This window comes from Paroedura picta, chromosome 8 (genome assembly GCF_049243985.1).
Source record: "Paroedura picta isolate Pp20150507F chromosome 8, Ppicta_v3.0, whole genome shotgun sequence".
In the NCBI taxonomy this organism is placed as follows: domain Eukaryota; kingdom Metazoa; phylum Chordata; class Lepidosauria; order Squamata; family Gekkonidae; genus Paroedura; species Paroedura picta.
This window is the reverse complement of record NC_135376.1, coordinates 77,224,726-77,241,548: the sequence shown is the minus strand read 5'-3', so window position 1 is coordinate 77,241,548 and position 16,823 is coordinate 77,224,726. Positions and strand designations below refer to the sequence as shown.

General features: G+C 46.2%; 1 protein-coding gene across 2 annotated transcripts in view; it reads left to right on the top strand.

The window, feature by feature from the left end:
* Positions 1 to 16,823, top strand: part of NPFFR1 (neuropeptide FF receptor 1) — a 61,070-nt gene that overhangs the window by 29,717 nt on the left and 14,530 nt on the right. For both annotated transcript variants that reach the window (XM_077350476.1, XM_077350478.1), the window contains exon 2: positions 916 to 1,218. In XM_077350476.1, the coding sequence (XP_077206591.1) occupies positions 916 to 1,218 (303 nt within the window). The remainder of the gene's footprint in view (positions 1 to 915; positions 1,219 to 16,823) is intronic.

The following is a 16,823-nucleotide window of genomic DNA, read 5'->3' as shown; positions in this document are numbered from 1 at the left end:
GACATTGTTTTAGTGATATATTTATTTTTATACTTGTATACCACCCTTCCCTGACATCTCAGGGTGGTTACATCAGAAGTCCAACATCAATATTGCAATTTAAAGATAATATAAATCAACATTTAAATAGAAATATTTAACTTCAAAATGCAATCCATTTTAGACAATTTAAAAGCCACCTCCTCTTCCAAAATTTATTTATGGTTTGGGAGAGAGTTGAATTTAATGACTGTATAATGCATGTTTTAAATGGCTTTACATTTTAGTTTTAAATAGTTGTTGTTAGGTGCGAAGTGGTGTCCGACCCATCGCAACCCCATGGACAATGATCTTCCAGGCCTTCCTGTCCTCTACCATTCCCCAGAGTCCATTTAAGTTTGCACCTACTGCTTCAGTGACTCCATCCAGCCACCTCATTCTCTGTCGTCCCCTACTTCTTTTGCCCTTTAAATAGTATGTATGTTTTAAACAGTTAGCCTCCTTGGCAGCCTTTGTAAAGGCAGAAAGGTGGAATATAAATTTAATAAATAAACACTGCCCATTTCTGCCCCCCTAAGCCTCTACTAAAAAGACAGGGATTTTCTTTCCTGGCCAGTTAGCAACCTTAGGTGGAGCAGAGGGCAGGCAGACTGTGCAGGGACTGAGATGAGAGACAAGGTAAGGGAGAGCTATTGCAGGGAGAGGAGTGTCTGAGACTACCTAGCCTAGAGCTATCTCACTTCAGCATCCTGTTTGCTCAGGGAATGGGGACCATGGCTCAGTGTTCCAGTTCCTGCTTTGCATGCAGGGGCTCCCGGGTTCAATCTCTTGCATCTCCAGATCAGAAGACCAGGTAGTGGGTGATATGAAAAACGCTGTGATGCCTCAAACTCAATACTGGTTGATTTTTTCCCCTCTTTCTTCCCCCTGTTTTAGATGACACTTTCTCCTCTTCTAAAAACAGTCCCAAGAATGATAGCCACAACCCACTCTACAAGGAGAACTACACCTTCTCCGCCTACTACCAGCATTCTTCCCCGGTGGCCGCCATGTTCATCATCGCCTACGCCTTCATCTTCTTCATGTGCATGGTGGGCAACATGCTGGTGTGCTTCATTGTGCTGAAGAACCGGCGGATGCGGACCGTCACTAACATGTTCATCCTCAACCTGGCTATCAGTGATGTCTTGGTGGGGATCTTCTGCATGCCGACCACCCTGGTGGACAACCTCATTACAGGTGAGTGGAGGAGCAAACCGAACCTCGTACCAGAAAAAAACACAAATTGCAAAGTTTAAAGCAAAATGACTTGCTAAGCAGTCCTGAGTGCAGGTAGGGCTGGGACGTTAGCTGATCTATAAATGATGGGCGTTGGAACTAATTTGGCAGTTCCATAGTTGATGGCCATTGATTGAAGGATCATTAATAAACATGCATTCTAGAGTATGATTCTCCTCTTTTCCCATCTTGAAATGTAGAGCCAATTTGGAGAAGTTGGTAAGAGTGGCAGACTCAAATCTGAAGAGCCAGGTTTGATTCCCTGCTCGGAGGGAATCCGAGCCTGCAGCCAGCTGGGTGACATTGGATTAGTCACAGACATGATAGTCCTGTTCTCACAGAGCAGTCCTGTCAGAGCTCTCTCAGCCCCAACTACTTCACAGAGTGTCTGTTGTGGGGAGAGGAAGGGGAGGCAATTGTAAGCCACTTTGAGACTTCTTCTGGTAGTGAAAAGCAGGATATTAAAAAACAGCTCTTCTTAAAAACAACTCTTCTTTTTAATTAACAAAACTACCTGCAGGTTCTGTAAATAATAATTGCTTCACAGATTAACAAATACTGTATGCATGGATTAACTGCATTAAGAGTCTTCAGGAAAACATTCGGATGTATTCTACTTTTTATTAATGGAAAATAGGGCTACAAACATTGAAACAGTTTCCTGTTAAGAGTTTCCTTGAGGTTGTGGCATTGTTGCTCTCCGTAACACCCCACAGGCAATCTAGTTATGTGGCCAATGTGGTATAGTGGTCAAGACAGGGGCCTCTAATCTGGAGAACTGGATTTGATTCCTCACTCCTCCACATGCAGCCAGCTGGGTGACCTTAAACTACTCACCATTCTCTCAGAGCTCTCTCATCCCCACCTACCTCACAGGATGACTATTGTGGGAAGAGGAAGGGAAGGTGAAAGTAAGCTACTTTGACACGTCTTCAAGTAGTGAAAAGCAGGATATAAAAAACAACTCATCTTCTTATAAGATCAAAGATGGTGGGATTCATGCAGTACAAATACTATTGAGACATCTAATTTTATCTGATAAGTAGGCAATTGTTTTGATCTCCAGTCATGGGTGCTACTACATTCCATAGCATAATAATTACAACAGCTTTATGCCTTTGTCTGTAGTCCTGGAGGAGGGTACTTGAAATGTCAGACGAGGGACTAGGCAATTAGGACTTTTCAAGAGAGACTAACTGAGCAATCCTAAAAAGATTTACACCCTTCTAATTTCATGGGTTTCAATGGACTTAGGGGGGTATAACTCTGCCTAGGAGCACGCTTACGAGTTTTTAAATAAAGCTACAATTGCTAGGTCTTATAAAACTATAATTGTTAGGTCTTATAAAATCAGGGGAGGCGTGAGGTGCTGAGATAATCTACGAGCAGTTCTATTAGATGCTGATAATTGGTTCATTTTGCCCAAAGGAGCTGCGTCAGAATCCTCATTTTCTCTCTCTTTGTTCCTGACCAAGTTTCTGTCAATGTACTTAAAAGCCATCCTCCACAAGTCAGCCCACTGCTATGTAAAACTCCAAGTGTCTTCTTGGCCAAGACCCTGCAGGCCAGACCAAGACACTCTGTGTGCACCAGACATGCAAGTGTGAAATGAAGCCAGAGCTTGTTAGGGTCCCATCTGGGCTTGGAAGGTCTCGATTCTGGCATGGTGCTTCAATATGAACAGCTCATCTTTTGGGTAAGGACCAAGCTGTCCTCAGGCTGCTCCCTTGCCTCTCCTCTCCCCAGACCTGTGCCCCTGTTTGCCACTTGCTCACCCGCCAAGTTCATCCATCTGCCTCAATTTTGTCTCCACCAGATTTTTGCCAGATCTGGCCTCCAGTAAACAACAAATATGTAGCAGAGGCAGAGCAAATACTTAACATGATGTAACACAATCAGGGTGTCATTGGGAAAGGCAGAACACGCACAGGACCTCTGCAAAATTTGACTCTAGAGAGAAAAAAGCAACAGCTCTTTCTGATCTCTATGGGATTAAGTCACATAGCAAGGCTTCCCAAAGGCAATCTAAATGGAGTTTATTTGTACAATATACTTCCCAAACATGGTGAGTTCCTGAACTCATAGCTGATGGATTGATAGTTACAGAACATCCAATTAAAGTCTGTATAGCTCTCCCTTGGGAAACGTCTAGAGATCTGGGGATAGAGCCTGGGGAGGACAAGGACCTCACTGCCTTTGAGTCTACCCTCCCAAACATCCCTTTTCCCCAGGGGAACTGATCCCTGTAGTTTGGAGATGAGCTGTTATTCTTGGAGAACCCCAAGTTCCTCCTGGAGGCTGGATTCCCTACTGTATTGATATCCCTGCAGAAGGAAGGATACACAAGATCCACACAGGAGGAGATGGAGAAACAGAGGAAATAAACTGTTTTTTCCTGTTCACCCCACAATATTTGACATGTCAGAACAAATTTGAGTGATTTGTAGGCAGTTCTAACCATCTTCCTTCTGCCTTCAAAGTTAGCAAGGTATCCAGACCCTACTTTGTTAGCTATCAAAATGCAGACAATGGATATCAGGTAGCTCAGTCCTGAATTCTAAGCAGGCTTTTAGGGAAAGTGAAAATACCCAGTGTTTTTCTTCAGGTGATGATCCTCTTGCCGGTGAGCAATGTGAAGGAACAGCATCTAGAGCCTTGGTAATTTTGATGTTCGGATGAGAGAACTCCAGCAAATCTTCGTGGCAGTTCACTCCCACCAAGCTGTCGTCTCCTCCTTCCATGTTATAGCTGGGCTTTAATAGCTGGAGAGGCAGCTTGGTGTAGTGGTTAGGAGTGCGGACTTCTAATCTGGCGAGCCGAGTTTGATTCTGCACTCCCCCACATGCACCCAGCTGTGTGATCTTGGGCACCCCACAGCACTGATAAAACTGTTCTGACCAAGCAGTGATATCTGGGCTCTCTCAGCCTCACCCACCCCACAGGGTGTCTGTTGTGGGGAGAGGAAAGGGAAGGTGACTGTAAGCCGCTTTGAGCCTCCTTTGAATAGAGGAAAGCGGCATATAAGAACCAACTCTTCCTCTTCCTCTTCCTCTTCTTCTAATATTGGGACCGAATTCTGAGATACAGAACAGACAGATTTGAGTGCCTAATATGGCTGCTCTCACTTCAATCTTTTATGCCTTGACCTTCCTTTTCTCTGCATGGTTTCCCTCCATTTTTGTATTTAAACCATGATTCCCTCAGCTGTATTGTATCGCTTTTTGGTTAGCGCGCTGAACATTAGCTTGAGTTGTTTCATGTGTATGTGTGTTCATTGCTTGAAAAATACCCCATCAAGTTATGGCTTGAACGTCCAGACTGCTTCAAACAGCAATACTTTCAAATGAAGCCAGTCTGTAGTCATGAGATTGTGGGTTTGAACAGAGGCCTGGGAAAGCCAAGCGACCATCTGGCATGTTAAGTTGTAAAGATGGAGGGTGAAGAGGTTCCTGTCAGGGTATGGTAATTTGTGCGTAAGTGCTGTCAAATCGCTTCTGACATGGTGACTCTATGAAGTAATAACCTCCCAAATGTCCTGTGATTGACAGCCTTGCTCAGGTCTTTGGGAGCTTCTTTGATAGAATCCGCATCTCACGTTGGGTCTCTCTCTTTTCCTGTTGCCCTTCACTTTTCCTAGCATTATTGTCTTTTCCAGTGACTCTTGTCTTCTCATAAAGTGACCAAAATGCAATACTCAGCTTAGTCATTTTAGCTTCTAAAGAGAGTTCACGCTTGGTTTAACCTAGAGATAACCCATAGTCAAGCAATATAAGTAGAGGCTTATAGGCAGGAATTCCATGTTTTATTTGGGATCTATGATTCCATTTTAATGTTTTGTCTCAAATGGAGTTACGGAAGATTTCACTATGAAAGTGATGAACCACGTTGTATGATCCACTGATGTGTCTTGGACAACCTGAAATGTTCTGGCCTCTGCCTACCAAGTGTGGTAAATTCCCTGCACAGGGCAATATCTGAAGTGTCAATCTCCGTTTTCTGGATTCTGAGATTGACAGGGACTATTCAGCAAGCAACGGGCTGTCCAAACAGGATGCTGCAAATTCAGCTTTCATGGGCATTAGCATCCTTGTCACAGCGGAAACGGGGGGGGGAAAAAGCCACAGAAAAGTGAAAGAGCATGACTAATTCCTGTCACTATTGGCTCTATAAACCATCCTTTTGGATGATGATTTGGACATATTGGCACATCAGAGTTTGTCTATTGTCGGTAATTTCTGCCTATAGCAGACTCCCCTCCCTGCCTTTGTTTTGCAAAGAGGCACGTTCATTTCAATTGACAGCATGTGCTTATAAACTATAACTGGAAGAGGGAGGGTTATGCTCGATAGCTTTAGCGCAAGGGGCGGGGAAACTGGGGCAGCTGCTTGGAGCTGCTTGGCAGCTGCAGTGGGGAATTCCCCCCCCCCCCGCTCCCATGCTGGTGCCCTTTCTGCCCCTACCTTTCTGCTGCTGCAACTCTGAACCACGAGGGAGGGACTGCAGGCTGAGGGCATCTCCTCACGGGCCCCTCCCCAATTAAGATTTGGCCCTTGCCAGAAATGGGACTGCATGCAGCCAGGGACAAAGGGTGGATGCGGGTTGGAGAAAATGGCTGCTTAGCAGGGTAGACTCCATGCCATTATACTCCGCTGAGGTCCCACCCTGCCCCGAATCCTGCCTCCTCCCGACTCCACCCCCAAAATCCCCAGGCATTTTCCATCCCAGAGCAGGCAACCCTCCTTTCAAGGCAAGTGAGAGCTGGTTTGCCATGCCCCCCACTTCCCCACAGGCTTCCTATATGGTCCCCCTTCCAAGTACCACCCCTGCTCAGCTTCTGACATCTGATGAGACTGAGCTATACCATGCTGCTTCCCTCTCTCAAGAGTAGTGACTGACTAGTTAATTATTCATCTGGTCCAGCCTCAGAGGGAGGTTAGCTGCTGAATGCCTCGAGTACTGCCCCCACCCCCACCCCCAGCCACTCCGGCAAGCCACATTTATTCCCGGATCTTGCCCATCTTCCTTCAAGCCCTCCCTGAAGCCTCTACAGCCCTTGCTGTAGTGAGTGAACCATCCCAAATCCCTGTTAAATCCAAATCTGGTTATTTCAGATCTGCCTCTGAATATCCAGCTCAGCATCTTTATCCCTGGAGTCTCCCTTTGAAATTGTTCTGATGAAACTCGTTATAAACTTTTTGCATGGGAAAAAAAGTGAATTGATGATATTATGGTGATTTGTGATGTGATGAACTGATGATTAAGGAAAGGATGATTTAGAGAATTAAAAAGAGCACCTTTTATGACTGTAGACTGTTCAATTTGTAATTCTGCTTATATTTTCATAGAGAAAATTGGGAGACTTCTCTTTACATATCTGCGTATTTCATATTTCTATTGTTTTGCATTTCTTTTTCTTTAGCATTGTAGCTTTGATCTTTCTTTCTAAAAGAACTTTTAATAAAAAAGACTATCTAAAAAACTATTCTGACGAATTACCATAGGCTTTAAGATGGGAGGCAAGAAATGCTGCCTGTGCACATACTGGTTTCTTTGTTTTGCACATCTAATTTGTACCTATTGAGTACCAGTGTGTCATTGAAGGACAAGTAATATAAGGAATAAAGAAATGCAGTAAGAAGACATGGCTAAAATTTCTTCGTTGACCTTACACGTATTTTTTCCTTATATTATTTTTACCATGTACTTCTTTTCTTTTTCTGTTGAAAGACAAGTGCCAGACAGTGGCTGATGGAAAAGCAGAACACAGTTATTTCTCAAAAAGCTAAGTCATCCTCCTTCCCTTCACTGAGAGCATTGTAAGTTTAGTCCAATTTTTCCCAATCCAGTTGGGCTTGGGTGCTTCTGGAAAGGAAGTTCCTAATGAGGAACTCCCAGGAGATGTCCACCAAAAGTCCATGAGGGAGATCACGTTGTGTGTGGGTCAGTCAGGGTTGCCAGCTCTAGACTGGGGTTAAGCCTGGAGACTTTGGGGTTGAGCTGGGAGTGGGTGGAATTTGGGGAGGGACCTCAGTGGAGTATAATGCTATGGAGTCCAGCCTCCAAAGCAGCTCTTTTCCCCAGGAGCACTGACCTCTGTTGCCTGGAGAGGAGCTGTAAAACTGAGAGATCCCCATCCCTGGGATCAACCTATACACTCCCTATACTACTGATGACAGGGAAGTGCATGAAGCTGAGAGAGAACGGCTTTATTACCAATTTCACTGCCGCCTCCTGAGTTTTTGGTATAGGAAAGATTTGCACCCGGGACATCCTAGTTCACCACCCCTTCTCCTGAAGCCTGGCCTTATGCAGAGGTATGCATTTATTTTGTTTTTCTTCCCAAAGTGGCTTACAATGTTATTCTTCAGTTTGTCACAACAACAGTCCTGTGAGGCAGGCTAGGCTCAGAGTTTCTGATAAGACCAAGGTCACTTGGTGAGCTTCCAGGGTAGAAGCAGTGATTTGATCTGAACCTGAGGACTCGCCTAGAACCCTAGTCCACCCCGTCTCCATGACACCATGCTGGCTTTCAGTGCCTGAGCCCACTGTGGTGAACTGTAATATCTCACAATAAGAAGGGGAGGGAGGCCACCCAACAAAGACTACAATCAGGTACCTATTTGTGTGGGTGTGTGCAGTGCCATTAAGATGCAGCCATCTCTCAGGCAAGTGAGAAGCAGAGGTGGCTGGCTATTTCCGTCCTCTGTTGTCATTGGGGGGGGGGGTCTCCATTCCAAGGGCTGACCCTGCTTCCTTTTCAAGATCTGATGAGAGGGACTATACCATGTCACTTCTCTATAAGCATAATACTTGCATTCATATTGTACAAAGGCAAATTTAAGAATGATATTGTTTTGCTGACTGTCTTTGGTGGATCTTAATAACATCTATTTTTTACAGTTGCCACTGTAGAGAATGAAAATAACTAGCACATTATTGACATTTTTTTTAAAAATCAACATTCTGAGCAATATAGAGCCAAATGGAAATTCAGCAAGAAGCCAGTATCAGCTGGTCTCTCCTGCAGTGCATTTGAAGAGAGCATCTATGAGAGCCACTGTGGTATCATGGTTAAGAGCGGCAGCTCCTCCTCCACATGCAGCGAGCTGGGTGACTTTCGGTCAGTCACAGCCCTGATAGTGCTGCTCTCATAGAGCTGTCCAGTCAGAGCTCTCTCAGCCCCATGGTGTCTGTTGTGGGGAGAGGAAGGGAAGGCGATTGTAAGCAACCACATCTGTTTTGAGCTGTTCCAAGACCTTTTTGGAGAGGGGCGGCCTAGAAATATTTTGTTCTTGTTAGGTGCAAAGTCATGTCCGATCCATCGTGACCCCATGGACAATGATCCTCCAGGCCTTCCTGTCCTCTACCATTCCCCGGAGTTCATTTAAGTTCACACCCACTGCTTCAGTGATTCCATCCAGCCACCTCATTCTCTGTCGCCCCCTTCTTCTTTTGCCCTCAATCGCTCCCAGCATTAGGCTCTTCTCTAAGGAGTCCTTCCTTCTCATGAGGTGGCCAAAGTATTTGAGTTTCATCTTCAGGATCTGGCCTTCTAAGGAGCAGTCAGGGCTGATCTCCTCTAGGACTGACTGGTTTGTTCACCTTGCAGTCCAAGGGACTCGCAAGAGTCTTCTCCAGCACCAGAGTTCAAAAGCCTCAATTCTTTGATGCTCAGCCTTCCTTATGGTCCAAATTTCGCAGCCATACATTGCAACTGGGAAGACCATAGCCTTGACTAAACACACTTTTGTTGGCAGGGTGATGTCTCTGCTTTTTAGGATGCTGTCTAGATTTGCCATAGCTTTCCTCCCCAGGAACAAGCGTCTTTTTAATTTCTTTGCTGCAGTCCCCATCTGCAGTGATCTTGGAGCCCAGGAAAATAAAATCTGTCACTACCTCCATTTCTTCCTCATCTATTTGCCAGGATTAGAGAGGGCCGGATGCCATGTTCTTCGTTTTCTTGAAGTTGAGTTTCAAGCCAACTTTTGCACTCTCCTCCTTCACCCGCATCAACAGGCTCATTAGTTCCTCTTCACTTTCTGCCATTACTATAAATATAAGGAAATAAATTAAATAAAAGCCACTTTGAGACTCCTTTGTGCAGTGAAAAGCAGGGTATAAAAACCAACTCTTCTTCTTCATCATCATCTCATGAGAAAGATCTTTAACAAGTCCAGACCACATATACAAAGTCTTGAAGGGAACCGTCATTCAACACAATGCCCTTTAATTATTATAGAAGCTATCATCCAGCAACTCAGGGCAGTCAATGCTTTCCTGGATTTTTCTGCTAGTTAGTTTTTGGTTACTTTAATCCCTCCGGGCTTCTTAGGATTGAGTAAGGAAGAGTTGCAGACCATAAACAAAAACAGTCATCTTGGAGCCAGTTCATACACGAGTACATTCTCCCCATGAGTTATGACTGAGGTCTGCGAGGAAGATGAGCCTCACCAGGATGACTCCAGTGGGGATGCAGAACATTCACACTACTCATTGATTTTTTCTGAAAGGGCCGTTTGGGTCAGAAACATGACTCATCGTTTTGAAAGGACGCCTGCTTTTTTCATTCCCTCGGTAACCAGGCACCCATCGATCCTTTAGGAATATCTAAACTACAAAGCTGTGCCATTGTTATTCCGATTTAAGTGCCAGATAACTGATCTTCCTGTCCTAGGAACTGTGCTTGTTTAAGAATGTTAAGAGTCATCACAATTCTGCTTATGAGGAGCCTTAGGGTGTTCCTGGTTCTTCACTCCCACCCTCGGACAACACCGCGGCAAGGACTATTATCTCGTAGTATTATTATTTACAGCAAGCGTCCTGTGGAGGCAGGGAATTCCCCAGCCTGAACTCCCATTGTGCGCCGCTGCTCCAAATTGCAGCTGAGGGGGAAAGAATTTAAAGGCCGTTCCCAGCGATAAAACATCACTTCTGGGTTTCCGGGCAGCACCACACCGACAGTGATGCCTCCGTGTCGCTGCCCCCCAAGTCTCCTGCCATTTGCCAAGCTCAGCCTAGCGGCCCTATGAGGCTGAGGAGAGTGACTTGTCTCAGTAACTATCGGTCCAAATCTTACCTCAGCAATGAATTCCCTGGGGAGGGGGCTAGCTGGGTTCCTTACCAAGGCAAGATTCTCACTTCACAATTCATGGTTGGTTCAGTTTTTTAACCCACATGTTGGGCCACCGTCAGAGATTTTTAAAAAATCTTCCTCCTTCAGCCTCACAAAATGGCAGTTCCACAGATGTAACTGTTCAACCCGTTAAAATACTGTAGCGTACGGATTTCCCCCTCCCTTTGTTGTAGGTTCCCAGCTCTCCTGATGCTGAGAAACTCTTGAGTGAGAACTTCCTTGGTTTGGTTCCCCAGTAGAAGCTGTCTCCACCACATCAGCAGCAGCCTCTCTCCCAGTGTCACATCCACATTCACAGGGAAAATATCAACGTCTGTGGGAGCATTTTTAGCCGAAGCTGCAGCACGAGACTGTGTTTGGGTGGGGGGATACAGGTGGCAGTGGGTTGGAGGGGGGTGGTAGCGATGCATCCTCCGCTTTCACATCCCAAGATTCCCAGTCACGACTCCTTGATGCTCACACTTGCATTGCTATACCACCACCCAAAACTGGAAGAGATTGGTGTGTCTCATCAGCTCCAGCCATGGGTGTAGGGACACAGTTCTACGCTGCCACATGGCAATACTTCCACACCCTGGCGAGTGACCCATGCATGGTAGAATGCCAGGCGTGCTTCACCCACATCTGTCATGGATGGGTCCTTCTATAATTAGCCACCTCCATTGTCCATAGGCACCTGGAAAGGCAACCCCCCAATTTGATACTGCTGGAGGAAGGCATGTCAGCCACTACCATGAGGAGGACTAGACCAAGTCCCACTCTGCAGGGAGAGGCAGCCTACTCAAGGAGGGGCTCTGGGCCCTGTGGATGGGACCACAAGGTAACCCACTCTCCAAGAAGTCACACCTCCTGTGCCAAAGAAGAGACCGAGGGGGAGGGCTCAAGGAACAATCACTCACCTGATCGGTGGGATGACTGCTATGGATGGTCAGCCGTTCACCCTTGAGGAGGATATGGGCTTTCTCCAGCTGATGCACCATGTGGTGGCTTGGCACTCCATCTCCTCCAGAGGACAATGAGTCAGTGAGTCTTGCCCTCCATGCACCGGAGCTGGTCAAGGCACAGCTGTTGAAAACGTGTGGCCAAACCTATTAAATCGATGGGTTCAGTAAGACCAACACTCAGCTCCAACAACCAGCAACTTTACTGAAGGAAAAAAACACTGACCAAAGATAACCAAAATTGTTGAACTTGTATACATTCTCAAGTCTCCTGCCAAGGAACACTATTAGTTGTTCTTGGAGGCCTGTGATTGGTCCATCAAGTCTGTCCAATGATTGGCTATAAGCCCGGGGCCGGTGAATCCATAACCAGGGTTCAGGATTCCAGTCTCAGGTCCCAAGCTCAGGGTCTCTTTGTGTCCACAGACACAGCAGAACTCTCCCCCTCATGGTGGGTCTCTAGAACAGCTGCCAATATGGCTACCTATCCTTCCCCCCTCCCACTGGGAGCACGGTCACACCCCAGGAGGGGAGAGGGTTACTGCCACCTGGTTACAAAATGGTTCTCCTGCATGCCCAGGGGATGGATGTGGATCGAATGGTGTTGGACATCGTTGCCATGCTCCAAAGTAGCCTGAGGGAGTAGTGACCAGCAGGCACATCATGTACAACTGCCTAGACACAAATGCCAGAGCAAACATGCATCCTTCTGGAGCCTCTGTAGGACTTCCATCAGGGCTGGTATCAGCCCAGAACTTTGGTGAGGCCCACTGCTGCCGACTCCCTTCCAATGCACCTCCCATGCCACTTCCCTGTGCCCCACCTACTGGCTTGCAATCTCTTTGCCCCCAAGAAATCCCAGCCACAGGCAGTAAGGGCAGCTGTGAGTGCAGGTGGGAGGAATTTGCAGGTGGGGGATATATGGGAGGAGCAAGTGGGGGGCTGATGGTGGGCAAAGAGGAGGGGAGCTCTGGGTATTTTTCTGCCCAAGATTTGCCAAACCCTGGAACTGGACTTGACTTTCATTTATTGGAGACTATCTGGTCCCTCCTGTGGACCTGTTCTCAGTAATCTGCATATCCGATGTAATTCCAGGAGAACCTCAGACCCCACCTAGAGGCTGGGCATCCTTCCTGACACCCACAGACAGAACACATGCTTCCTTGGGCTGCCAGCTCTAGGTTGGGAAATACCTGGAGTCTTTGAGGTGGAACCAGGAGTGGGCAGGATTTGGGGCAGGGAGGGACCTCAGTGGAGTGTAATGTTATGGAGTCCACCCTCCAAAGCAGCCATTTTCTCCAGGGGAACTGATCTCTTTAGTCTGGAGGTGAGCTGGAATTCCAGGGGATCCCCAGGTTCTACCTGGAGGCTGGCATCCCTAATCCCTATTGCTTCCTCCATGGAGCCCAGCTATTTGAAATGGGTTGCCACAGGTATCTTTGTGACTGCCCTCTTTCAGAAGTCTTATTCTGAGTGGTGTCTTTCGGCTGACTACTGTGTTTATTGGATACCACCATAGTTACATGATTTTGGCTGATTGTAAACCACAGATTTTTGGAAAAAGCAGGCTAGAATTTTTTGACTAAACAGATGCAGGGGGAATTATGCCCGGTATCTTACTCTGGTGTAGTTGGTGAACGTTCAAATCCAGACTCAGGTTTGAATCCATAATGTGCCCCAAAGCTTGCTGGGTGATGCTCAGCCAGTCACACAAACTTAGTCCAGCCTACCTCATAGGACTGTGGTGAGGTGACAAGGGAAGATGCTGCCTGAGCAACAGGAAAATGGGGAGATAGAAATGCAGTGGACAGGTAGAAAATTGGCGCTGCAGGAAGACATGTTAGGATTACAGCTCTGTATGGATATTTACTTGGTCTGCAATGTGGTATGAGCAGAGCTGGCTTTCTGAATTGCTGGGAAAAACCCAAATATCTCAGCAGGTGCATAGAAGCCTGCTTGTGTCTGCTAAAGCAACACTTTGGATCGTTGCCAGTTCTGGGAAATCTTGCAGCAGCATCCTAAACCAGCCTTTCTGAACTTTTTTACCATAGAGAAACCACTGATATATTCTTCAGGCCTTGAGAAACCCCAGAAATAGCATGATCATGCAGAATATGGATGGGAAGCATAGCTGTGTACATGCCCTCCCCTTCCCACCCACTCCCAGGCCAATCACTGGCCATTTTGGGAGGGGTGGATAAATCAACATGATCATATATGGTTAAGGTGACCAGATTTTAACATTGGTAAAGCGGGACACCACTGACTGGGGGGTTCTTGATTAAAAATTTGGTCTATATGGAGCAACAAAAAGTTTCATAGAACGCATAGAACAAAAAATAGTATTGTAATATATATATTTTAATTTCAACATAAGTACAATTTGCCAGGTACCCCCAGATGTCCCTCCAAAAGTGGGACAATCTGGTCACCTTATATATGGTTATATCACCCAATAAATGTTTAACTAGTTTAAAAAGAATATACAACAAATTAACTCCCACCCATTCAGGAAATCCTTCCAGGGCCATCATGAAACCCTTGTTGAGAAAGGATGTCCTAAGCAGAGTTACCCGTTTCTAACTCCTTTTGCATCCATTGGTTTTAGAAGGGGTTCGTTCTGCTTAGGATGCCTCTGATCAGGTGTGATGTTTTTTTTCATTTCTGACTTGGAGAAACTGTTTGGGGGAAGAGAGAGAGAACTGCTTGACAAGGGATTTGTTTTGGAGTGGGCGGAAGTGGCAGAGTGATAAGGAAGGTTACACGGGGAGGGAAATCCACTTATGCGGAACTGCAGATATGGAAATGCTCACGCTGTTTTGATGCGGAAGCTTGCCTTAGCGGAAGCATCAATTGCCTTCTCATTTATTAGCAGAATTTCTCGTTCCAGCAAGGCACAGGATTATAGCAGCACTTCAGAGATTTCTCAGAAACAACTCAGTGACCACTTGGACATGGTGTAAGCTGTTTGGCCTCAATGAGACCACTTAGCTAAGTGCTGGGCAAACCTTCCCTTCGGGCAGGCCACCTGTTGCTGTTTTACCAGTTCGGGGGCTGAATTCTTATAGGCCGCTTCACACTTCCAGCCCCTTTTCTGTAACCGGTGTGTGTGTGTGGGCCTGAAAAAACAAAGACCGTTTTATTTATTTATCACAATTTTATGCTCCCTTTGCCCTGGAGATTTGGGGGCTAGAGCCTGGGGATTCAGTCTCCTAATTACTTGTGGGAAATCAGCTTAATGGAGACATTGCAAGAGGGGGTGACTGGGATCCACCAATGTTTATGGGGCTCGTTAACATAAAGAATCTTGTGGGCCAGCCTCAGGCCGGTGGGGAAACCTCAGAAGATGAGCTGAGCAGCAAGAGCATGAACCAGGTAAGATGTTAGGGCAAGCTTCTCAGGACTCACAGTACTGCCTGCCCCCTTGCAGCCTACCTGCCCCCTTGCATCCTGAGACCAGCTGAACATCCTCAGGCTGTCAGCTCACTAGAGACACCTGCAGAACATTGCAAGTAGTGTCTTAGAAGGGAGCTGCAGACTAAAAGGCAAAGGTTACTGGCCTGTTGCTACCTGTTTGAGATGGATGAGTCTTCTCAGGATGAGAGCTACCATCTGCATGAATAACTGTTTAAGGGCTGCTGAGATAGCAGACAGATGTGGATGCAACAGTGCACAGTGCTTGTTGCTACTCACCTTGGCTGACTCCTGGAACTTCTGGCCTCGGTCTGGATCTGTTGGACTTTGATTCTTGGACTGCCATCGCTTGACGGTTCTGACTTGGCTTTCTCTGACTCTGCTTTTCTCCTGACTGGCTCTGTTCTGGCCAGCCAGCTACTCCTGCTATAACTTGATTCCTCTGGCCTATAGCCTTACTCTGGAGACACCTTATTGACTTGCTTATGCTTTAACGGATTCTATTGTTTCCCTCTCTTCATAACATTTATGATTGTTCCTGTTCTAATTTCATGTTTTCGTTATTGTTATTGTTATTGTTATTGTTATTAGATTTATTTCCCGCCACTCTCTGGGTAGGCTCACGCCGGATAACAGTTGTCTTAAAAACCCCAATTAAAACCCCATTAAAAGACATTAAAACTCATAACATAACATGGTGACAGCCAATCACAATCTACTCCATCTACCAAGGCGATGGAGAATGGGGGAAGATGATATATACTTGGGTGTCAATGGTCACGCCCAAATTCCTGGCCTGGGATGTGATGTTAAGTTGATGACAGCTTTCCAGACCAGCCCCAGAGATCGGGGTTATCTTTTTTGCAGCCTGAAAAATCACAAAATCACAGCAGATGCCATGTTTAAACCAAAAGCCTAACAAATCACTAAATGGAGCAGAGGCAGGTTGCTCTGAATGGGGTGGGGAGAGATGAAAAAAGCTGCCCAGGGTTCGGACAGGAGATATTTGTTCCGGGCTGTCGACCACTCCTCAGCCCGCCTTTGCTGCCTTAGCCTCGCGCTGCGGCTCATTTGCACAGCCGATCGGATTTGGAGTCATTACTGTGCCCTGCCGGCATGCCCATTGCCGCTCAATTGTGCGTGTGTTACAAGTGGAAGCTCTTAATTTGCCAGGATCTTTATTGATGTTTCTGAACTCCCATTAGCACTTCAGAGTTAAGATAGATTGATCCTGTTTCCATTTTGTATCCCTTTAATCAGCAGAATAATTAGCTAAGTAGCAATTGTGAGATCGCTGTTCATGCAAATTCCCACCCGTTGTGCTTGCCTACCCTTGTTTAAAAATCTGATGAGTTTTACTTTCTCTGATTTGTACAGTGAGCTTTGGCTTCTAGTGTTTTAACTACCACGCTGCACCACTAATCTGGTGAGCCAGGTTTGATTCCTCGCTCCACATGCAGCCAGCTGGGTGACTTTAGGCTTGTCACAGACATGATAAAGCTGTTCTGACCAAGCAGTAATAGCAGGGCTCTCTCAACCTCACCTATCCCACAGGGTGTCTATTGTGGGGAGAGGAAAGGGAAGGCGATTATAAGACTTTGAGACTCCTGGTAGAAAAAAGTGGCATATAAGAACCAACTCTTCCTCTCAGACAACAATTTGCTTATGTTCCTTTACTGCAACCTTGGGAGGATGTGGAACATGAGAGAGAGTCATTTTTGAGGCAGCAGAAAGAGACCAGATACTTTTCCAGAACCCTCAAATTTGGTCTAAGTGGTTGCTTTGTAGCTAGAAGCAGCAATATGTAGAAAGCAAATTCCCTTGAACTCCTATTCAAGAACTTCTAGGTGAGCGCTTGTTTTTCCTCTTTTTTCAGTTCAGTTTCTCTACTCTAGAACCTTCTTCCAAGCTCTACAAATGCAGATCACTTCCTCTCAGTTGCATTACCTCCATACAACCCCTTTTGACTCAACCAGGTTTATTTTTTGCTGGTTCTCCTGCCCTCTGTGGGCTGGTGAGGAGGGTATCCCTTAGAGCCTCACTTCCCATTGGAGGCCTGCTTCTGAGGAACTGCAGCT